This window comes from Sebastes umbrosus, chromosome 2 (assembly GCF_015220745.1).
Source record: "Sebastes umbrosus isolate fSebUmb1 chromosome 2, fSebUmb1.pri, whole genome shotgun sequence".
Classification (NCBI taxonomy): domain Eukaryota; kingdom Metazoa; phylum Chordata; class Actinopteri; order Perciformes; family Sebastidae; genus Sebastes; species Sebastes umbrosus.
The window spans coordinates 4,366,005-4,390,729 of NC_051270.1; the positions used below are offsets into that span (position 1 = coordinate 4,366,005).

At 37.8% G+C, this 24,725-nt stretch overlaps 4 protein-coding genes and 1 long non-coding RNA gene across 9 annotated transcripts in view; 2 read left to right on the forward strand and 3 right to left on the reverse strand.

The window, feature by feature from the left end:
* The first annotated feature begins 3,760 nt into the window (after positions 1-3,760).
* LOC119502545 (low choriolytic enzyme-like) lies at positions 3,761-9,408 on the forward strand. 2 transcript variants are annotated; one of them, XM_037793612.1, is made up of 10 exons: positions 3,761-3,817; positions 4,086-4,158; positions 4,840-4,843; positions 5,043-5,120; positions 5,413-5,568; positions 7,088-7,208; positions 7,862-8,040; positions 8,412-8,493; positions 8,729-8,853; positions 9,103-9,408. In XM_037793612.1, coding segments are annotated over exons 2-10 (807 nt in total). In that variant the 5' UTR covers positions 3,761-3,817; positions 4,086-4,098; the 3' UTR covers positions 9,105-9,408. The 2 variants fall into 2 exon arrangements, with proteins under 2 accessions (XP_037649540.1, XP_037649532.1); XM_037793604.1 differs by having other exon boundaries at positions 3,810-3,884.
* On the reverse strand, positions 9,273-17,263 carry LOC119502567 (FAS-associated death domain protein-like). Its single transcript, XM_037793635.1, has 3 exons — positions 17,197-17,263; positions 12,638-13,042; positions 9,273-10,299 (listed from the first exon to the last, which is right to left on the reverse strand). Exons 2-3 carry the CDS (start codon positions 12,939-12,941, stop codon positions 10,028-10,030), a joined length of 576 nt encoding a protein of 191 aa, XP_037649563.1. The 5' UTR covers positions 12,942-13,042; positions 17,197-17,263; the 3' UTR covers positions 9,273-10,027.
* Positions 14,211-19,170, forward strand: LOC119502591. Its single transcript, XR_005210118.1, has 2 exons — positions 14,211-14,378; positions 19,035-19,170. It is a non-coding gene; the product is annotated as an uncharacterized LOC119502591 (long non-coding RNA).
* Positions 15,689-17,302, reverse strand: LOC119502578 (FAS-associated death domain protein-like). Its single transcript, XM_037793647.1, has 2 exons — positions 16,815-17,302; positions 15,689-16,115 (listed from the first exon to the last, which is right to left on the reverse strand). The coding sequence occupies exons 1-2, from the start codon at positions 17,110-17,112 to the stop codon at positions 15,841-15,843; spliced, it is 573 nt and encodes a 190-aa protein (XP_037649575.1). The 5' UTR covers positions 17,113-17,302; the 3' UTR covers positions 15,689-15,840.
* Positions 18,569-24,725, reverse strand: part of LOC119502507 (anoctamin-1-like) — an 80,948-nt gene continuing 74,791 nt past the window's right edge. For all 4 annotated transcript variants that reach the window (XM_037793550.1, XM_037793559.1, XM_037793577.1 and 1 more), the window contains one exon: positions 18,569-23,129. In XM_037793550.1, coding sequence (XP_037649478.1) covers positions 22,833-23,129 — 297 coding nt within the window. In that variant the 3' untranslated portion in view covers positions 18,569-22,832. The remainder of the gene's footprint in view (positions 23,130-24,725) is intronic.

Below are 24,725 nucleotides of genomic sequence, written 5' to 3' on the forward strand. Positions count from 1 at the left end.
CACTCAGCACTGTGTGTCAAGTTGTTCTAGTCATTAACCAGAAATAAAATATGAATTAATTAATTAAGTAATTATATAAAATTGATTGTAAAAGTGTATTAGGGTTCAGAACATTATGATATAAGTATATGATGGTTATCCCCAAGCTTGATTATGTCTCATAAATTGATGCAGCAATTTTGGGGTTTATAACATCTGTTACACAGATTTGTTATAACAATTTTTTTCCACTCAAATAATAATAACAATCCCTCTAAAATACCGCATTAAGACACCAAGACCTTGAGGAACACCATAGAAAAAGCCATGCTGTGATTTGTTATCAAAAGGTTTAGACATTTTGAGATTTCTGCAAGAGTTGCATTTTTCGGCGATTGGATGGCGAGCACTTCTGTTGTGTAAACTGCTCAGAAACCCCCTTATTGCCAATCTAGCTAGGAAGGCCATCCATCCTCTGAATGCTCTAGGTCTCTAGTTTGTGGATGTAAAGTTTCATGAGGCTGTGATTATCCTAGAGGTCACCACAGGTCATTTTATACAGCGAGGTCAAATTAAAAAAAAAATGATCTCACTACAATGAAATGGCTCCTATGGGGACTAACATCATCACACATGAATACAGTTGGGCTTATTGGATCCACAAGAGTCTCAGCTTTACAGTGATACCCAATTTATGTAAATCCAAGACTGTTTAGGGACCCCAGTATACAGAAATATTCAGATACATATTTTTAGAATAGGCGAAAATAACACATTTATACTGCATGTTTTTGCACCAAACTGCATGTGATTATCATAAAGTGGGCATGTCTGTAAAGGGGAGACTCGTGGGTACCCATAGAACCCATTTTCATTCACATATCTTGAGGTCAGAGGTCAAGGGACCCCTTTGAAATCAGTAAACAATTATACGAAACATTCACAGTGTGCAGGAGCCCTGAGAGACACCATACTATTTTTTTTTTTTTTATTTCAAAATTAAAGTATACATAGTAACAGCAGAAAACATTAAAAACATTTACATACAAAAGAAGCATAGCGAAAACATAAACAAAGAGCTGTGTCAAACATAAAAGGACAACAGAAATGAAACAAAACAAACGTAAAATAATAAAACACACAATAAAAATAAATAAATAAATTAGTAGATAATAATAAAAAAGACCATGCGAGAGTATGACAATAATTTCACTTAAAAAAATTAAAGATATTGCATACATTCATTGTTTTCATTGCTTTTTTTTGTTTTGTGAGGAAGAAATTGTTGACAGATATAATTTCATTTCTTTCATAAATAAAAAAAAATTGTTTTTTTTTTTGGTAAATTTACTTGTGAATGTGGAACTTCACAAGAATTAAAATTACATTTAAAAGAAAAAATGCATTACTGTCTTTGTCACTGTAATTATAGCAACAAAATATAATATTTCTATAGTACAGTGCAAAATCTGAAAAAAAGTTAACAAGTATAAAATTATTGACATCTTTCCACAATTCACATGTAAATTTACAGGACCAGAAAAAATGAGAGCAAGTTTCAGGATGTGATTCACAGAAGGAACAATTTACATCTATATGTCACTCTTTAATTACTGTAAGAAATGTTTCACTGGATAGAATCTGTGGATCAACTTAAATGACACCTCTTTTACCTGATTTGGAGACACCATACTATTGTCAGGCCCCGTTAGAGCCAAAATGGCGTCACAACGCGGACACTTTGCCAGGACGGACTGAACTTATTTTGGTCTTTTAAGCATCAAAATCAAAACAAACATTTAGAGAAACATCTCGTTAATAAAGCCTGACTTTATACCATCAATAGTGATGGTTTATTTACAGTTAACCGGCCTGTATGGAGCAGGGAGAACAGGAGCAGTGAAGACACGGTGCGTCTTGTTCACTTCCAGTTTCTGAGGAAACACCGGAAGTAGGCGCTCTGTCACCGGAACCCCGGAGCAACTGAGGTGAACACGAACGTTCCGCCTCACTACTTCTGCTCCAAAACTCTATAATCACTCCATAATGCAAGGAAAATAAATTAATGTATAAACATAAATGCACAAAAACGAACCAAAATTATTAATCAAATTATTACTCACAATTTTATCATTTAAATGTGGTCACACTGTCTAAGGTTTATTTTGTTTGTTTATTTGTTTTGCACAATTTAAGACTATATGACATAACAAAAAAATAAATGAATAATATACAGTGCAGAAAGAGGCAAAAAACCCCACTGGGCTTATCTGAAGCCTCCACCTAGAGACAAGATTAATATAAAGAAATAATATGAATACATAATAGTGGTGCGCCACACCAGCATATGGACTGTCTGTGGCTGTTTATATATATAATATATATATATATATATATATATATATATATATTATATAAGCTTTGTCCCACTGTATATCCTCAAATAAGCAAGACCAAAAACATCCAGATGAAGGGACAGAAACATGACTGAGTGTCGTGTTTTGAGGGATTATTGATCATTTTGATCAATTCTTGAGTGGTAAATAATGGTTAAATTTAGCCACAAATGTGTGAGCATGGGAATGACCATCATATACTTCTATCATAATGTTCTAAACCCTTATGCACTTTCACAATTAATTTAAATAATTAATTAATTCATTCATGTTTATTTCTGATGAGCTGCATCTCAAATTAATCTCCAGGTTCCCAGCTTTCAGATGATGTTCACCACTTCTATGTGACATCTACTGTTGACCTGCTATCTCCCCCCCCAAAAAACAATACCCCCCTGAAAAAGACAAAAACTGGTCTATTGTGGTTCTCACAGGGTTCAAATCAGCATTTTGGAAAGTGCTTAATTCCTATGGAGTCACAATGAATAGAAAGCACAATATATATCAATGGAGATATTGAGATATGTGTTGATATATCAGGCATATGAGCTGTAGACTGAATGAACAGTGCACACACTACACTACATGTCTGCTACATACAGTATTTGTGTGCCTGGCCTTGTCACAGTTTCCAGCTGTGGGTGGGTTCATATCTACAGCAGTGTGTTGAATGTCCCACACTGATAAGAGCAGGGGAGTGTGTTTTTGTGACAGATGTTTCAAACTGTGTCAGCTCTCCAACATAACATATAAGTGTCGGGGGAGGATAAGGTGAAAATGCTGATGAGGATATTATACATGAATCAGTACAATAGCAGAACTACTGATGTCACAAGTTCCCTAAATGTCCCAAAAAACACAGAACTTTAACCCAGGAGTCTGGTGTTCGTGTCCCGTGTGAAACCACAAGTCAAAGTTGATTTATTTGTCACGTAACTTCTGTACTTAAGTTACGGCACTTATGGTGTTATTTAATCCAAAACACAATATATTCCTAAACCTAACTAAGTAGTTTGTTGCCTAAGTTTAACCAAGTCGATCTATTTCTAAACCTAACTAAGTAGTTTTATTTTGAAAAATACGTTGCTAAAAGTTTTGCTGAACGTCACGGAAAAAAGGTAAGTCTATGTGCGTGTTTGAGTGTCTACGTATTTTGTTGGCTTGTCCATGGCCTTGATTGAACTGTAGAACTATTTCTGTAGTTGCACAGAGAAAGGCAGAACTGTAGCCAACTCCATGCACACACCCACCGACACACCTGGGACAGACGCAACATTTCACACAGGTGGCATGGACTCAAGAGTTTCCATTTAGTGATAAAGGTGTGCTGTCTTGTTTGCACATTTTGATACATCATGTTGTTTATTAGTTCTTGAGAACCTGAAGAGGATAAAAACTCAGTGGGTAACAGCGAGACACTCATTCTCTCTTCAGGCTTTCAGGTAAGAACCCCGTCTTCCTTTACCACGACGTCCTTCATCGTTCATACTCACAGTGTCAGTGGCTCAGGTGACATTTAAAGCATCTGGCTTGTTACATTGGTATTTTGCATGCATAGTAATATAACCTAAATAGAATATATATTTATGATGACATACTTTTTAGAAAAAAAAAATGTTTGTATCTTCTTTTCTTTCTATTTAATTATGTTTTCTCTTCATCTCCCTCCTCCTCATCTTCTTCATTCTTTATTCTATCTGGTTATTACAGATCTGTTGCAGCCATGTTGGTTTTCTCTTGGTCTCTCGTGAGCCTGCTGCTTGTGTCCTCTTCCTGGGCTGAGGTAAAATATTACAGGATTTTATTTATTTATTTTATTTTACCTTTATTTAACCAGTCAATTGAGAACCAATTCTCATTTACAATGACGACATATATATATATATATATATATATATATGCAGTGGCATTTTTCCCAATGACACTTTATTTTTTGTCATTTTTTTATTTCATAATGTCACTTTTTATGTAATACTGGCACTTTTATGGTACTTTTTACATCATAATGTCCCTTTACATGTCTTGATGTCACTTTTATGTCACTTTTTACATGATGATGTCACTTTTTACGTCGTAATATCACTTTTATGGCAGTTTTTACATCATAAGAGAAGCTCATGACATAAAAAGTGACATTATGACATAAAAAGTGTCATTGTGGAAAATGCCATTATGAAATAAAAACAGTTTATTTTACATTTTATAACAATGAGTTGGGTTTAAATCATATATGCAATTATTATTTTTTACATCAATAGAATTATTTCCTTCTTTATTTAACATATCAGGGATTCATAGAAATATTTTTATTTCATCAAACAAATCGTCAGCACCAAAAACATTTCATAAAGCTGGAGGTTTCACTACATCATAGCATGTAGAGTTGATTAGTATTCTGTCTTTGACTGAATGAGCTTCAATAATATTTTGCTCTTCTTTTCCATGTCACTGTGGGCGACTACAGGAAGGTAAGAACGAAGTTATAACCTCTCGTTATCCAGCTTTAAATAAAAACTCACCAGTAGAATTCCGTTCTTTATTTTCTATACCTGCTTTACAATCTCCTTTTCGTGCATTTGCAGTGACAGTGATTCTGATCTAATTATAAGCTTTAATATTCAAAATGATGATTGCACAGGTCATACAGTATCATATTGTGTTGTTCAGAGGTTGCTACCATTGAGGAGGTCACAGCCAAAGAGCTTTCTGTTGGTGAGCTGCTGGAGAGAGCCAACAGGGACCGCAGTAAGTAGAGCTTTTCTTATCCAACCTAACCTTAACCATGTTGTAGTGGCCATATTGTAGGATAAGTTAATAAAAAACTGAATGCAACATTTTGTGTTGCAAGCATGGGTTGCTACACCAAAAACACATTTTAATGTACGACTAAAATGTCACATACACAACAACAGTACAGTATGTAATGTCACCATTGACCTGTAAAACTGAGTCTGAAAAACTAGCACCAACCATAATGCGAGAACGGTACAACAAATCATTCATTTCTAACCTGCTGTGTGAATCAAACTCACGCCAGCCCCTGACTTTGACGAGCCCGCCCTGATCGGAGGTGACATCGCTGTCAGGTCTGATGCCGACAGAAACGCTGATCCCTGCACCTCCAGAGGCTGCCTGTGGCAGAAGTATTCCGATGGGAAGGTCTACATCCCCTACTACATCACCAACGACTACTGTGAGCACTGATTCTTTTATTTAGATTTATTCTCATAGGGACAAGATACATTTGACTTTATAGTCACTTTTTTTTGTACAACCACATGAGACTGCTTCTTTGTTATTAGGCCTATTTAAAGGGGCAGTATGTTGGATGTCAGGAGATCTATTAGCAGAAATTAAATATTATATGTATACTATGTTTTCATTAGTGTATAGAGTGCTACAGGAAGGAGTTCTAAAACCCAGAAATGAGTTTTAGCACTCCCTTGCCTGGAAGTCAATGGGTTTTTAGTTAGATGCCTGAAATAAGGTCTGTGGTTAACACTATCTTAATAGATTTTAAAGTTTTGTTACATACAATACAGTATTGTATGTAATACAATACATCAATAAATATCCCAGTCAGTTACTCTTTCTGTGATACACATCCATTTCCATTCACTTTTATATTCCAAAAACATCTTTAGTACTTAGAATACTTTTTCCACCCACAGCATTCAACTAGTTTAAACAGTATTAACACTATTCTCATTTAGTGCAATTCAGAAGTGGTACACAATGCCCCTTTAAATATGCCACATTTGACACATTACGCTTCTGTAATAATTACAGGCCACAGAAATGTATTAAACAAGAAAATGCTGCGTTACAGGAACATGAACATACTTTGGAGTAACTAACAAACCTACATTCAATTTACAACTTTCAGTCAATTATAATAATGAGCATATGACTCAATAAACTCATCGGTAAACAATTACCCGAGACATTCATAGTGTGCAGGAGCCCTGAGAGACACCATACTATTGTCAGGCCACATTAGACCCAAAATTAACTTATTTTGTTTACAGTTTACCGACTTGTATGAAGCAGGTAGAACAGGAGCAATGAAGACACGGTGCATCTCGTTTACTTCCGTATTGTTGCTGAGGAAACAGCGGAAGTGAACACGAACGTTCCGCCTCACTACTTCTTCTCCAAAACCGTATAATCACTCCATAATGCAGATGAATGTACAACATAAATGCACAAAATGACCCGAAATGATAAGTCAAACTATTACTCTCAATTTTATCATTTAAATGTGTTCATACTGTCTAAGGTGCGCCACATTAGCTTTTTACTTCTGGCGATTGCAATAGAAATGCTCCCAATCTCACATGTAGCACCTTTAATTATAGTAGGCCTACATTTACTGATAATACTTCTAAATATAAGTCAGAATTTGAATGCAACTTTTATTTTAATTAAAGGATCTCAATACTTCCACCACCTCAAGGCCATCATGGCAAGACAATAAAACCCAATTTCAATCTCTGGTTTTACATCAGACACTCGATTCCACTATTGCACTTATTACACCGTTAAAGTGACACTCACACCTTAATGCTGCGACAGTCCAAAAATAATAATGTTCCTACTAAAAATATAGAACCACAGTGTAGCCTATTAGCTCAATTACACAACATAAATGAATGTCAGGCTAAAGCTCAACTGCTGCAGATATTCTCAACCTGCCATATCTGTCCTGCCAGCCTCTCGTGAGAGATCCATCATCACTCGTGGACTGGAGTCTTTCTCTTCAGTTTCCTGCATCCGCTTCAGACCCTACCAGAACGGAGATCATGAGTGGCTGAGCATCGAGTCCAGGAACGGGTAAGGGTCCGGCTGCAGGTTCACACAACTCAACGGCAGGTGTAGTAGTGACTACTATCAATTAAAAAGCCGCTAAGAGGCTGAAGTACGCTCTTCACTGTGCGACTTGTTCCAACACGTCCTGATGCGTTTAACTGTTTATTAAATGAAAGGATTTACAAACAATAAGGCTAACTGGAATAACTAAACGTGAAGTGACGGTCAACAGAAAATATCCAAGCCTATCTCACCATCTTTGTCTCTAACTCCTGTGGTCCAAGTGGACAGGTAAAAATAGGTGAAACCACACATCTGTCCCAACTACCGGAAGTGATGATAACCAAAAGAAGGTGTGCAGTCTCGTGCCTCAGTCGTACATGGATAAAACCTCTATCTTGTTGCCTATTGCAGCTTTAAAGCATCTCAGTCCTCCCTTTCATTTAATGAAACACAGATTAATTTACGTAAAACTACAGGAAGTGCATGTTTTTAGACGACTATCTTTGCTAGACCTGTGACTTGTAGAATAAGTAGAAAATACAGAATATTCATGTTTGAATAGAAAAGATCTGAATGCACTACAAATGAAAACACTGTTGTTCTATAAGGATCAGAGCATGTGGTGATATCTTATATGATTTCTAAAAAACTGCTCTCTGATTATGTGTCAACAGCTGCTACTCCTATGTGGGCCGTGTGGGTGGAGGTCAGACGGTGTCTCTGGCCCGTCAGGGCTGCCTGTACCACAGCACCGTGCAGCACGAGCTGCTCCACGCCCTCGGCTTCAACCACGAACAGACTCGCTCCGACAGGGACAACCACATCAGGGTGCGCTGGGAAAACATCATCGATGGTTAGACAGTTTCACTGTGACTTGTATTGTGTTTTTTAAAGTAGCCTTATAGGCAGTCTCATTGTTTGAGTTAAACCTGAATGAATCAAATATTTAAGAGAGGAGGGAGCTCTGAAGCTAACTGATAAGAAAATCAAGTGTTGGAAGTGTATGATTTGACTTTTTCTCATAGTCTATTGTTAAAAAAGTTAACAAAAATAATCGGAATAAATCGCAATATCAAATTGCAGTACTTAAAAAACGCAATACATATCGGATCGGCACCCAAGTGTCGTGATAGTATCGAATCGGGAGATAAGGTGTATCGTCCCAGCCTTATTTAAAACGGTGAATGTCTGTGATTTTACATATATTTTCTCTCTTCTCTGCAGGCATGGCGTACAACTTCGACAAAATTGCCACTCTGAACCAGGGAACTCCTTATGACTACAACTCTGTCATGCAATATGAGAGGTATGGATAACTTCGTGTTTGTGTCATTTTATTTATTTAAAACACAACAGCATACTTGCCAACAGCGATTGTGAAGATTTTCTGACTTTCCAGTGTTTCTTTGTGAGTTTCTGACTATTACCACAGAAGCAGCGTTTGAAACAGTATCACATAAAATCATCAGAAGTTATCAGGGATTGTTTCCTTCAAACTAAAGCTCAACCCGCTTTGCATTATGGTGTCTGTGATTCTCCAGGTACGCCTTCTCCAAGAACAACCGTCCCACCATGGAGCCCATTCCCAACAGCAACATCTCCTTCGGCCAGGCCACCCAGATGAGCCAGAATGACATCGATAGGCTGAACAGGCTGTACAAGTGCTGTAAGTATACTGTGGCTTAGCTGGATGGAAGGCAAATGTACAAAACCGTTGAAGACCACGGTAACACTTCATTTTATATGTTCGCAAATTTCATGGTAATTAGGTGATAATTAGCAAGTAACCTATTTGAAATATCTTTGGAATTACTGCTAAATTACCCCAATATTCAGCTCAATATTGATCAAAAATGACTATAATTATCCTTCCAAAAAGGTTCCTTTGATGACCCTTAATGCATTTCTCCTGCAGAAACTGCACGCAACCTTTGACCTGCCATCCTGATGACATCAGAGCATGACACCGATGGAGCAGATGAGGCTACCGATGGCAGTCTGGGTTGTCCTGTAACAATTAAACCCGCAAACTTCACAAGCATTGAACACTGATTGCTGTCTGACTGTTAAATGACAAAGAACACATTCTGGAGATGTTAGTGAGACACTTCACTTCAAATACCGTCTCATTTTATTCTCACATGAAAAAAAAATCAATCATCAATGTAAACAGTTTGATGGCTTCTGATTTGAAAATAAAGCAATTCCCCTTGTAGTATTACAATTCATTCCTATTTTTTTTATTCTGAGTCAAAAAAACATCATCTTAAAAGGAATAGTTTGACATTTTAGATAATATGCTTATTCATTATCTGGCAGAAAGTTAGATGAGAAGATCAAATATCTGTAAAATATGAAGCGAAAGGGAAACAGCTGTGCCTGGTTGTGCCTGCCAGCACCACTAAAGCTCACTAAATAACATGTTGTGTCTTGTTTGTTTAATCAAAACCAATATGTAAAAACATGAATTTAATAATTTAACAAAAGTAACTCTCCACCAGAAACCAAACAAAGTGGATTTCCCAAAATGTCCAACTGTTCCTTTAAATCATCTGAATTATGAGAAGTGACCACGTCCTTGCTGCCCTTCACTGGTTACCTGTGAGGTTTAGAAGATTTTACTGCTCATTCATTTTTAAAGCCTTGAATGGTCAGACTCCTGCCTTTATCTGTGATCAACCTAAAACCCTTATTGCTGATTTATTTGATCAAAAAATGTTTTTTTGCATAATTTTATGTATGTATAACTTTCTTGATAGTTAATTTCTTTTCTTGAAGGTTAATCACAGCTCTTGATTTTATTCCCAGAGTTTATCTCAGTCTGTAAATCTCCGCCAGCATCAGGGGGTTTGGAGTCGTTCCTCCACTTTATCAGCCGTCAGGTTGAACTGGCAGGCTCTCAGCGCTCCTATCAGGTCCTCCGCTCGGGCCTCGGCTTTTCGACTCTTCCTCCACTCTTTCAGCATCTCCCTCGTCGTTTCCTCCAGTTCGGTGGGATGCCTCTTGGAGATGGAGTCCAGCTTGACGTCGTTCAAACCCAGTTTGCGACCCAGTTTACGCCAAGACCTTCCCAGGTTCTCTGCGATCACGTCTGTGGCAGTGTCCAGTTTGTCTGACGGAGGAGGAGGAGACATTGATGATAATATTCTATCTACTGGTCTGGGGAAGGTGTTTGAATATTTGCAGTTAATGTTTTGCATAAAGATTTGTTTCCCAAATTATGAAATCTAATCGGGGACAATCAGGAATATTAAATTGGTAATTTAGGAAAAAGGCCCATCCAACTTCCTCTCTGGATATGTTGAGCTAAAAGTCAGCTGTTACATATTTAGCTGTTCCAAAAAAAACAAAAAAAAATTCCTGGCAATTACTAACATATTTGACTTCAAGACATCTCTGACTACATACACGCTGAAAATCAAAAAACAGTAAAAAAAGACGTTTCAATAATTCCCCGCCACTCAGTCCGTGCACGTCCAGACCGGAGGGTGTCAGACGTGTTTTTACTCTACAGATTTGCTCTCATTTTAATCTTGTCAGCAGCTTTCTGCACGCCTCTGTCTCAGCTGAGTCTCACGTAACCGTAGCCTGAACTGAAGCCTTTATTTACGTTTTTTTCAACAAAAGTGCGTAAACGTGATGTTGATGCCTCAATAAAAGAGTGATATATTTATACACATTTTGCAATCAGCGAGAAGAGAGTTGATCATAATGAACCCAAAATATTTTTACACTTCTCAACTGGTGGGCTGGCCCTTGCCGGGCGCATCGAACCGGTGCTGTTTAAAATTTTCTTCTGGGGGAAGCATGCCCCCCGACCTCCCTAGAGGGTCTGAGGTGCACCCCTCACAGTCACAGTTAACACTGTATTACATCATCCAAAACTGGCCCCCTTATTCAAAACTAATTCAAAAGTTACCTCCATAAAAATTGTATTTATAGCTCAGGAGGTTTTTGAATAATTACATCAAAACTAAAACATGTTAAACTTGCCCCAGGTCTCCCCTACCTGACAATACAGCCTCCAAAACTAGATTAAAAGTCCCCTATTGTAAAAAGTGAGATTTTCATGTCTTTTATATTATAAAGCAGGTTTAAGTGCTTTATAAATACTGTTAAACTACCAAAACGGTCAATATACGGAGAAATACACAGAGCCCGTATTCAGAAATTGTGCGTTTGAAACAAGCCGTTAAGATTTCTGTCCATTTGTGATGTCACAAATATACAATATTTAGACCATTACACGGTTTTAAACGTAAACATTCTAAATGTGTCCCAGTTTATTTCCTGTTGCAGTGTTTTCGAATAACATCGTGACAGGAAGTAAACATGGACCCAAACTGTTGCCTAGCAACGCAATTCCATTGCAATTCCGATGAAATGCACTAAAACGGAGCGTTTCAGACAGAGGGTGAATACAGGTATATTCAGATGGAGAGTATGAGAAAAATAAAGGTTTTTTTTTTAACATTACAGCATGTAAACATGTTCTAGTAGAAACACAAAATACAAGTATGAACCTGAAAATGAGCATGATATGGGACCTTTAAAGGGACTGTTTGTAAGAATCAGAAATGGTTAACAGCGACACCTGTGGCCGTTAAGTCAACGAAAGTCAGCGTCCTGTTGCTCACGCTTGTGCTCGCTCTACATAGACATGAACGAGCATCGCTCAACACAGTGAGGCGACACACGTCAGCTAAAACCACAATATCACTCTGTATTTCACCTGCTTGGCAGTAATGTTAGCTGACCAGACGAAGATCTCTCCATGAATCAATGCTGATCCTAGTGTTGGCTTTTCCTTCTTCACCCTCTGGGGCTGAAGCAGGAAGAGGAACGTTATCGTCTCCGACCGCAGCCGGAGGAAGACACCGGCACTCGGTCGGAGACGACAACGTTTCTCTCTGCGGAGCCCCGTCACTTCACAAGACACGGGAAACCTCTGTTGGTCTGGAGGAGCTGCAGCAGTTATTTCTGCACAAATGTCCACTGTACATTCACTACATATTATCAGAGCTAAACTAACTCTTCTGCAGTGTGGAGTGAGCGCGCATAAATGTAAGGTGGAGCGAGAACGCGCGTGCTGTGTGAGTGAAGGCAAGCAGGCAGAGGAGCAGAGACTCCGGCCACACGCGAGCGCGCATGGGAAACCGACCCGGTAGATTTATACGTGTAAAAAGTTACAAACAGTCCCTTTAAATAAAAAAATATGAAATACACTGGAGGAGGGCTTTAATGACGTCACAACTAAAACATGTTACATTTGCCCCTGGTCTCCCCTACGTCACACTACAGCCTCCAAAACTAGATTTAGGCTTCAGGACTGTTTTATAAGACTGCATGAGTGAGTTAGTGAGTTAGTGGTGTTGTTTTAGTATGTAGTCTAGTGGTAGTGGTAGTAACTTGTTGCTCCACTGTGCTGTGTGTGTGTGTGTGCTTCCTACCTCTCTCCTCCTGCTCCGGTTGGTTGTTGTCGGTGGATCCAGACGGACTGAAACCGTTTAACTTGTCTGAGAGGTCTGGTCGCTTGATGTTTGAGAGGAGTCCGGACAGAGTCTCGGTGTTGTCGGCTGTCAGAAGACGTCTCTCTGTGAGAACCTGGAACAGTCTGGTTCCGGTGTCGATGCTTTCCAGGGTTCTCTTACCGATCCCGAGGTCCTGACACAGAAACTTCAGGTCCGTCAGCTGTTTGCCTGTCAGCTCGTTAGAGATCTCCAGCAGGACGCTGTTAAACGGTTTACAGCTCATGGTTACTAAACTCAACTAAACACCTAAACACCGAGACACCGAGACACCGACCTGTCTGAACTAGGAAACACTTCACTTTTACTTTCACTTCCGCGTCTCTGAGTCTCTGAGTCTCTGAGTCTCTGAGTCTCAGTGAGCTGAGCCTGTAAACTGGTCACGTCTTGTTCGGTTCATACCTGCGTGCGTTCAGTCACAGCTGGATGACGTCACATAATTTATATACCTGCCAACCTTGAGTCATTAAAAATAGGTTGGGTTTCTTCTCATATTTGAGTTTCAGAGACTTTGTCTCCTTATTTTTTTTAATTTTTTTTAAATAATATTTTGTTAAGAAAAGTAGCCATTAATTAATTAACTAATCGATAAAATGGGACATAAATTGATTGATTTCTGTTTTAATTTGCTTTTTTAATTTTATTTTATTGTATTAATTCCCTTATTTATTTACTCTTGTTGAATTTTCCCTTTTATTTATTTCAAAAATGAATAAAAAAAACAACATAAATAAATAAAGGGGAAATTAAACAAATTGATATATATATAAATTATATATATATATATTATCTATATATATAAATATATATATATATATTATCTATATAGATAATATATATATATATATTATCTATATAGATAAATATATATATATATATATATTATCTATATATATAAATATATATATATATATATATTATCTATATATAGATAATATATATATATATATATTATCTATATATATAAATATATATATATATATATATTATCTATATATATAAATATATATAGATAATATATATATATATATATTGTGGTGGCAGTTTCTGTTAAAACAAGACACAAACCAACGTAACAACTTGTCTTTCAGTGAATTTAATAAAAAGGCATACATTAATAACTAAAGCATCTGCAGATGGACTCACGAGCACAGCCACCTGTTGTGGACTGTGGCAAGTGAGCCCCGAATACAAAGAGTAGTCAGTATTTATACATTTAAAGCATAACATGAAGATAAGTGCAAAGAAGAAAAGAAGAGAAGGATAGAAAGTGTATCAATGCGTCAGCACACAGCAGACAACAGAGCATCACAAGACATAACAAGTATTTCAGCAATCTGTTGTTTGCAGTTACAGAGAACTAAAATGTCAGGTCACTGTCCTATGGTGACGAAGTTGAACATGTGAGGCCCTGAGATTATCTAAAGGTACAGTGTTAAACTGCAGATATGAAAATTGCCATTACAATATATAAACTAAACACCTGTGGCAGTAATCTATTACTTAATATCAACGCTAACCCTACTGACACAGATTTTGGTCAAAATAAAATGTGCAGTCTTTGCTCAAAAGAGCAGGTCACATCCCAGAAAGAAGTCTATTGTGATAAAAATGTCTTTGCGGTCTGTAGTGGAAGATGTTTTCCACATACAGCCAAATATAGGTCCATATTGACGGTATAAGTAATGAATTAAAATGAAGATAAACCGTCTCTAGTTGACAGATCAGTGGTCCCCTGTGGGCTGATAAAACCCTTTCAACACATTAAATGCACTTAGAAATGCATTTTCATGGAATTAGCAAAAATCATCTACAACATTTTGACCTAAAAGTGATTAAACATCTCTGAAAAATAAAGAATAATACATTCTCTCAGTCTGGGTTGAGGGCTTTAAATCTGGGGTAGTTTAATATATGTACAGCAGAGGGCAGGATTTGACACATGTCGATGAGTGTAGTAGACATGTACATGTGGCTGCACATTTCAGTCAACAGCACATTTCTTCAAATTGGCATCCAGTCGCTCCCACATTTTGCAGTTTGACAAATACAAAACAAAATATTATTCAGTCTTTGTGCTTGAATAGTTAAAGGAGTTGCAGCTTTAGGGAAAATGCCGAATGAATTGATACGGTTAAAGGGACTATTTGTAAGAATCAGAAATTGCTTGTTAACAGCTGTGGCCGTTAAGTCAACGAAAGTCAGCATCCTGTTGCTCGCACTTGTGCTCGCTAGACATGAACGAGCATCGCTCAAAACAGTGAGGCGACACATGTCAGCTAAAACCACAATATCACTCTATAATTCAGCTGCTAGGCAGTAATGTTAGCTGACCAGACGAAGGTCTCTCCATGAATCAATGCTGATCCTAGTGTTGGCTTTTCCTGCCTCAGCCTCCCGACCGCGGTCGGAGGGAACAGGGGAGACACCGGAGTTTTGGTCGGAGACGATAACGTTTCTCTCTGCGGAGCTCCGTCACTTCACAAGACACGGGAAACCTCTGTTGGTCTGGAGGAGCTGCAGCAGTTATTTCTGCACAAACGTCCACTGAACATTCACTAGATATTCTCAGAGCTAAACTAACTCTTCTGCAGTGTGGAGTGTGCGCGCATGCACGTGAGAGGTGGAGCGAGCTGAGCGAGAACGAGCGCGGTGTGTGAGTGAAGGCAGACAGGCAGAGGAGCAGAGTACAGCAGAGACTCCGGTCCTGGAGACCAAAGCTACGGTCTGCCCTGTGTCTTCTGACCACGGCCAACACTGTTTTACAAGACGGGCTTCACTAGGTAGAACTTTGCGGTTTTGGTGCTTCCGTGTAGTTTGTGTTGGAGTCTTGTCTGACCCGCAATGATTTATACGTGTAAGAAGTTACAAACAGTCCCTTTAACTGAATTATCATTATTTGATGAATCAGAACGTCAATGAGATAATTTCTTTGTCTTCATCTTCAGATAAAAACAGGAAACATAAACAATATTAGCATGTTTTATGACACTCAGGAAGTGTCATAATTTTATGTATGTATGTACGTATAACTTTCTTGATAGTTAATTTCTTTCCTTGAAGGTTAATCACAGCTCTTGTTTTCATTCCCAGAGTTCATCTCAGTCTGTAAATCTCCGCCAACATCAGGGGGGTGGGAGTTTCTCCACCACTCTGTCAGCCGTCTCGTTTAAATTGCAGGCTCTCAGGGCTTCTATCAGCTCCTCTGTTCGGGCCTCGGCTTCTCGACTCTTCCTCCACTCCTTAAGCATCGCCCTCGTCGTTTCCTCCTGTTCGGTGGGATGCCTCTTCGAGATGGACTCCAGCTTGACATCGTTCAAACCCAGTTTGCGGCCCAGTTTACGCCAATCCCTTGTTCCCAGCCTCCCAGCGATCACGTCTGTGGCAATGTCCAGTTTGTCTGACGAAGGAGGAGGAGGAGACATTGATAATAATATTCTACCTATACTGGTCTGGGGAGGGTGTTGGATTAGTTGCAGTTTATGTTTTGCATAAAGATTTGTTTCCCAAATTAGGATATCTAGTCCAGTAGGTAGATTCAGCAGCTACTGGGACAATCAGGAACATTAAATTGGCTAATTTAGGCAAAAGGCCCGTCCAATGTCCAACAAATTTTGCTCTCAAAGTGCTCCAGATTGATGCATTTCACAATAAAATGTTTAACATTTTCTTTTGGGGGAGCATGACCCCGGACTAGAGGGTCTGAGGTGCAACCAACAACCCCCCCACTTCAAAACCCATTCCGGCACCGCTGTCCCCAGCCCTAATAAAAACATCTGATGACTGATAACAAGTAGAACATAAATACAAGTTACCTACATAAAAAATGTATTTATAGCTCAAGAGATTTTTGAGTAATGACATCAAAACTAAAACATGTTTCTCACACATTTGACCCCGGTCTCCCCTACCTCACACTTCAGCCTCCGAAACTAGATTAAGGCTTAAGGACTGTTGTATAAAACTGCATGAGTTAGTTAGTTACTAGTATTGTTTTAGTATGTAGTCTAGTGGTAGTGGTAGTAGGCCTAATAGGCTAGTAGTGGTAGAAGTAACTTCCTTAAACAGTTAACACCGCCCCTGTGTGTGTGCTTCATACCTCTCTCCTCCTGGTCCGGTTGGTTGTTGTCGGTAAATCCAGACTGACTATAATCGTTTAACTTGTTGGAGAGGTCAAGTCGGTTGATGTCTAAGAGGAGTCCGGACAGATAGTCAATGTTGTCGGCTCCCAGTTGGCTTCTCTCCGTCAGGACCTGGAACAGTCCTGTCCCGCTGGTGATGTCCTCCAGGATTTTCTTACCGAGGTCCCGACACAGAAACTTGAGGTCTTCCAGCTCCTTGGGTGACAGCTGGTTAGAAATCTCCAGCAGAACGCTGCTAAACAGTTTAGAGCTCATGTTTACTATACAAGTTCACACCGAGACAAACGGTCAGTCTGAACTAGGAAACCTTTCACTTTTACTTTCACTTCAGCGTCTCTGTTGAGTTTGCAGTTTAACTCATTCACAGGTTCCGGGGAAATTCCTCAAGATGGGTCTGAGTATGCTGATACTTTAAACTGGTCACGTCTTGTTCGGTTCCTACCTGCGTTCAGTCACACCTGGATGACGTACATATACCTGCCAACCTTGAGACCTTAAAAATAGGGAGGATTTCTAATTTCTATTTCTTTAAAGAAAAAGGGCATAGTTCACAAATATTTGACATTGAACATTTTCACCTTCTCCTACTCGCCCACTGCCTAGACAAAATAATGTATCAAAACATATCTACACAGGGAATGATGATTCAAAATTAAGTGGTAAAAAAAATATATATATAAAAAATAATGATAAAAAAGTAATAAAGAAAGCCAACAATCACGAAATTAATAACATAAAACATACATACAGATTAATTAACATTTTGCATAGGAAAATATGCAGTACATATACATGCTTTGAAATATAAACAAATTTGTACAATATATAAAAATACAATAAAAAAATAATAATTAATTAATTAATTAATTAATAAAAAAATAAAAAAATAAATCAATTAATATTGTTTCCTGAGAATTAACTGTAGGCATATTTATCATAAAAATGCTGTTGCAGTGTACTTAATAACTTTGTTAACTTTTTCTTTTTTAATAACTTTTTTTAATAACTAATAAAAACGTTGTTATTTTTATTCTTTAAAAGTCACCAGAGTGCAAAGTCTCATCGAGCGCTCTACACACTACAATATAGTGTTAATAACTTGTGGTAAATAAGCCTTTATACTTGAACATCTACAAATTTCTTTTTATTACAAAGCATATATTTGTAACTTTTCCTATGCAAAATATGAATTAATTAATCTTTATGTATGTTTTATGTTATTATTTTCATTTTTTGGGGCTTTTTTGGCTTTTTTTCTAGATTTATTTTAAAAAAGAACTTTTTATATATATATATATATATATGTTTAATTCAATTTGTTTGGTTTCCCCTTTATTTATTTATGTATTTTTTTTAAATTATTTTTTTAAATAAATAAAAGGGAAAATTAAACAAAAGGGATAGATAGATAATAACTTTATAGATCCCGAGGGAAATTCAAGAAGAGTAAATAAATAAGGGAATTAATAAAAATAAATACTTAAATAAAAAAGCTAATTAAAAAAGAAATCAATAAATTTATGTCCCATTTTATCAATCAATTAAATAATGGCTACATTTATTCTTAATATTATTTTTGCTGCATTTAATGACATATTTATTTATTGAATCATTTATTTATTAATTAATTTTTTATTTAGGTTCCGTCCTCCATACAAATTTGCAATTCATAATTAAACCAAAATAAAGTAAAAAGCAGGGATTTTTTCAATAGCAGTTCATCTCTCATTTATTTGCAGTTAGTTTAAACAAAAAAATATAAAGACTCAAAATATCAGAGACGGACAAACCGGTTATTATACATGCATATACACTCACACATGAAATGTGCTTTGACATATATTATTATAGATATTAGCATGTCACAACTTGTTTTATTGATGCTGTAAATACAACATGGCGACAGAAGGACATCTCATGAGGGACATTGGGGGGGGGTCTTCACATGTGACATCACGTTATAACTAACACAGGCGGCTCCGCAGCCCTGTGGCAGTAATCTATTACTTAATATCAACGCTAACCCTACTGACACACAGAGTAGAAGATTTTGGTCAAAATAAAATGTGCAGTCTTTGCTCAAAAGAGCAAGTCACATCCCCGAAAGAAGTCTATTGTGATAAAAATGTCTTTGCGGTCTGTAGTGGAAGATGTTTTCCACATACAGCCAAATATAGGTCCATATTGACTGTTTCTACATTAAGTAATGAATTAAAATGAAGATAAACCGTCTCTAGTTGACAGATCAGTGGTCCCCTGTGGGCTGATAAAACCCTTTTAACACATTAAATGCACTTAGAAATGCATTTTCATGGAATTAGCAAAAATCATCTACAACATTTTGACCTAAAAGTGATTAAACATCTCTGAAAAATAAAGAATAATACATTCTCTCAGTCTGGGTTGAGGGGTTAAATCTGGGGTAGTTTAATATATGTACAGCAGGGGGCAGGATTTGACACGTCGATGAGTGTAGTAGACATGTACATGTGGCTGCACATTTCAGTCCACAGCACATTTCCTCAAATTGGCATCCAGTCGCTCCCACATTTTGCAGTTTGACAAATACAAAACAAAATATTATTCAGTCTTTGTGCTTGAATAGTTAAAGGAGTTGCAGCTTTAGGGAAAATGCCGAATGAATTGATACGGTTAATATAAGGCAAGATAATAATATAGAAAGAGTGTTTCCTGGTTTTTACCGCATCCCCTTTGTATGAAACCTATTAAATAGTAGATCGTTTAGGGGATCCCTGGGGCAGCTGGGAGGATATAAGGCAGGGTAAGAGAGTCACTGTGGTGCCCTTGAGCAAGACGCTGGCGCTGCTTTCCAGAGTTGTCAAGAAGAAGCTGAAAACTCCCACTTTAAAAAAACAAAAACAAACGCAGAATCATTGCTATCCATTTGTTCCAAGATTTCTGACATTGTATGCACATACTTATACCACTACACTTTAAACATGAGTACATTACGCTCCATTTTCAGTGCACAACCTTAAATCTATCAGCACACCTGTGGCGTACTCGACTCATCAAAACCCTCTAACGATATGCAAATGGATTTTACGGTTTTAATCAGTGAAACGAAACACATTTACTCGTCATCTTCTGGGCTCTTTAAAAGCTGCATTTAAGCCAACATTTCCCCATCGGTGGTTCAAAAGTGATGAATTTGGTCTGAAGGAACTCTGTAAGGTGACATCAGTAAACGGCAGTAAGCTTTATAGATGATCCACCAAATGAACAAGTGAGGCTAAAAGATTAAATGCTGGACTCTCTTCCTGTGAACAGAGAGTTTGTTTGCAGTTATTTAAACTTGCATTAACTGATTTTTTGTGGCCACTGGGGGGCAGCAGACACAAGCTGAGAACACAACATGGACATGTCAGCACTTTTTAAAGGGTAACTTCGGTATTTTTCAACCTATTTCACCATGTTTTTGTGTCTAACTGACTAATAGGGGCAACATTTTTTTAAATTGGTCCAGTATTGAGCAAAAATGCTGCAGATGGCAGCCGCTAAATGAGCTGTAATGTAATCACATCTGTCAATTTACATCCACTAAAAGTTCTTGTTTTGCCACTGACAGGCTCAGATTGTTATTATAAGTGTCTGACATCATCTAAGTATTCAGCCATGACACTAAGCAACGCTTTCTGTACTCCAACACAACAAAGTCTGACAACACCGGACCTCCTTTCTCCAACTCTCACTCATGTTTCCACAGTTGTCTTCCGATGACAAGTCACATGACACAATAACAAACAGACTGGATCAAGCGAAATAGAAAAAGGTTTATTTCTCTGTTCCATAATGTTGTCCGACACTTATAATAACAATCTGAGCCTGTCAGTGGCAAAAAAAAGCCAGCAGACACAGAGCAACATTCATTTGGAGTCCTGTTGATTATAGCAGCTAACCATTAAAAATATATTAATAACGATGGACCACATTACTATGTGTAGTGTAAAAGGTGTTGCTTGTAGTGACAAACCCACAGAGTCAGATTCTGCAGCTCTTCTCAGCTCTACGGGGCATTTTTTTTAGCGTCCTGCAGCCCATTGTTTTGGTTTAACAGCCCGCAAACTTGTCGACTGCATCAACCTTGTTTCCAGCAGCAGGTCGATGATTTCTCTGATAAACCCACTGTACACGACCAAACAGCAGACAGATAAAGTTATCAGTTAGCTTAGAACAAGTTAATCAAAACCAGAGAAAATGTCAGTAAAAGGACAGTAAAAACTTGACTGTGTGGCAGAGACACTCAAAATGATTCCTAATGGTGCTCTGTGTTGGATGCATACTTGCCAACCCTCCCGATTGTGTCACAATTCTCCCGTTTTTCTACCAATTTTCACATCTTTTTTTTCTTTTTCATTATCACAACTTGTTTCTGGCACTGTACAGAGCGTATAAGCTTTACTGTTTCCACCCGGACGACAATACAGCTACACCAAATGTCGTTTCCAGGCGGAAGAGAGCTGTTTGCTGCACGACAAGTTTGAACCAAAGTTGGGCTTTGCACGACGCAGCGAAAAGCCGTCGTGGCATGACGCAAGCCGTTGGTGATAACGGGTTTCAGAGCGCAGTGGTGCCGTTGTCGCGTTGTGTCTTAAAGGACATTCAGTGAGTGAGAGATGGAGAGAGAAATGGAGAGAACTAAGAAAAAGAAATACTCAAGCAGGAGCAAAAACTAAATACAAAATGACGATTATTTTGGTATTTTCATTCTTTAAAAGTCACCAGAATATGCAGGAAACTCCTGCTTTCGTTTTGAAATCCTCCCTTTTTTAAGGTCTCATGGATGGCAAGTATGTGGGTGTGTGAATAATAGTTTGCTAATGGTAGTTTTATATATCCGTGTTGTGTTTTCAGCTTGTTCTGCTGCCCCCAAGTGGCCAAAAAAAAAATATCAGCTTTAAGAAACACTTAATTATTTTCATTTTGACCTCATGTGTGTAAAACATTTCTCTCTTTACCAGAGTTTGGTCAGCGTTAACATGACATACAGGAAGTATCTACAGTTCAGCATCTCAGCGCGGCGAGACGGAGCATGACATCACTTTGTGTTTGTGCTGTAAAATCTTACCAAATTGCAGCTTTTTGGAAGTTCCAGTTCATTGGAATGGATAATAACTGTGACTTGTGCTTCTAGGAATAATAATGCCACCGAGCACTGTTAGGCAGTTTGTTCATATTCAAAAAGTTCAAAAACAAATGAGCAAAAATAATGCTCGAGAGAGAGAATAGTACAAATCAACAGGCCGCTTCACGCAGAAGGTCTTCCAAAAAACCTCGCTGTACATCCCCGACAACCAAAGCACATGTGCTTGACCATGTTGCATATTCAAAAAGTACATCAAGAAATTCCTGCAGTTGTATGAAATTGTGCAAAAAAAAGAAGAAAAAAAGGCCTATTTGAGCTTTTATACATTGATGGCAGGAGGGAGGATCTCCGTTTGTACTGGTGAGATATCAGGAGGAAATTCTTCTCAGCGGGACCATTTGGACGGAGGCTGTCTTCAATACAAAAAGCTGCATTCAAGTCCCGTGGGAAAGAGGGAGGCGGGTATGAACATACCGCTCGAAAATATGATTCATATTAGGTTGCAGGTGGAGTTTGGCACTGTTTTCTCAGACTCCCTGAATGATGACATCATCCCAGAGTCAAGTGAATCTAATGGCTTGTTCCCTTCAAAGACAGTACATCCAATAAATAATATTTTGTGATCCTGAATCCTGTGAGTGTTGTCTAACTAGTTGCTGGATTTATTGGTTAATGGACTAAGAGTGTCTGTAAATTCTTAACATGGGAGAAGTGTTAAAAAGAGGCCCTAAGGTGAAGGAATTCTGATGTCTCGGTCCAACAACGTAACAACATGAACGCAGCAAAAAGCTTCGCTGATTATGAAGAAGTGATCATGTGTTAATGTGATAACTTTTAACAGCTCGCTTTAAGCAGCCAGTTAACTCCTTTACAGTTTGTATTCAGGCGCTGTGTTCCCTCGTTGCTGCTTGCGCTCATTTTCCCAGCCCACCGCGTGCGAGACGGACGACCGCGAGCGGGGCTGTCGCGGGCTCTGATTGGCCGACGACGGGGTGGTGCAGTTGTCCAGGTTGTGGTTGTCCCGTGCCGCGAGCCTTTTGCCCTGCTCCTCCTTCATGAAGAGCTCCACCATGAGGATCTTCTCTTTGTGCATCTGGAGGCTGATGTCCTTGGGGATGTCCGGGATCAGCCAGTCCACAAAGTCGCTCATCAGCATCACCACGTTCTGCATGGGACCGAGGGAACAGAGAGCAGATTGAGAGCACCTCAGACATGAACATCTCATTGAAGCCATGAACCACAGATTTTCTAGCCTAGTAACATTAAAGCAAGACTATATAACTTTTAACCATAACCATGTTTGTTTTAATTTTGAGATTAAATTAGGGCAGTCAAAGTTAACGCATTCATTCGTCAGCTCATTTTAAGCAAACAAAAACACAACAATTCTTAGTTTCAGGTCATTTAAACACTAATGTAAACATACTTTTGAATATTATTTGGGCTGTCAAAGTTAACGCAATAATAACGCATTAATGCAAAGTTGTTTTAACGCCACTAATTTCTTTAACGCATTACACTTTAACTTGCGATTTCTGGGTTGTAGCGGGCTTGTAAGAGGATGATTGTGTTGTTTCTTCTCAGACACTCCGTTTCCAGCAACAAGACTAATTGATTATTGATTAATAACATTTTTAGGTTAGCAGCAAAAGCACTGAAAGCACTGGACTTGATAACGTTAACTAGCCTAGCTTCCTGTTTTGAACTAGCTATCTATGTAAATAAGTCAAGCTTCCAAATATATACTGTAAGTCAAGAATCAATAAAAAAAGGTATTGTATTTACTGCGATGCTACGTAGTAAATAAATACTACGATGGCGTATTAGAGCTACTGTAGGTAAAAAAACAAAACAATTACAGGTGAGGGGAGTAATATTCAGAAAATTAAAGTTGTAAATTAACGAAAAAAAACCTCAGATATTCTCTGAGATTAAAAGGGCAAAATTTATGAGAAAAAAGCTCACAAATTTGCAATATTATAAAGTCAGAAATTTACAAGAAAGAAAATTGGAAAAATAGTGGAGTGTAAAACCGTGGTATTATGGCAACAATGGCCTCTAATATGTTATAGTACGACACATTCCTGTCAGAAAAATGAATGGATTAACTCCCAACTGACACAGTATATCAAAATTATGACTTAAGTTTTTGTGTTAATTATGTGGTATCTCATAATAAAAATCCCCTTAGTGTCTTAATTATAACTTTAAATGCAATACTTTCATAATTATAAGATTCTACATGTAAGTCATATTTTTTACCTACAGAGCCAAACCGTTGAAATACAATTTCTTTTTCATTTTTATTTTTAAATTGTGATCAAGATATATACTGAGCGAGACATTTTATAGTGTAAAATCAACTTGTCAGTGCTCTGTAGTGGACAAACTGTTTCATGGCATTTCTTTACTGATTTATCGCTCTAGCTTTAATTGTAATGATGATGTCATCATTTTTTCCTTACAATAGTCATGAGATTATTTTTGTATTTAATTTAAGGCTGTCAATTGATTAAAATGATGACAGTCCATAGTTAATCGTGATTAATCGCAAACTTGTTGCACAATAATTTTATGAATAATTTAAATTTCATCTGTTCAAAATGTACCTTAAAGGGAGATTTTTTAAGTATTTGATACACTTATCAACATGGGAGTGGAGAAATATGCTGCTTTATGCAAATTTATGTATATATTTATTATTGGGAATCGAAGCACAACACAACATTTTGCGTAGGTTTGGAGCGTTATTTAACCTCCT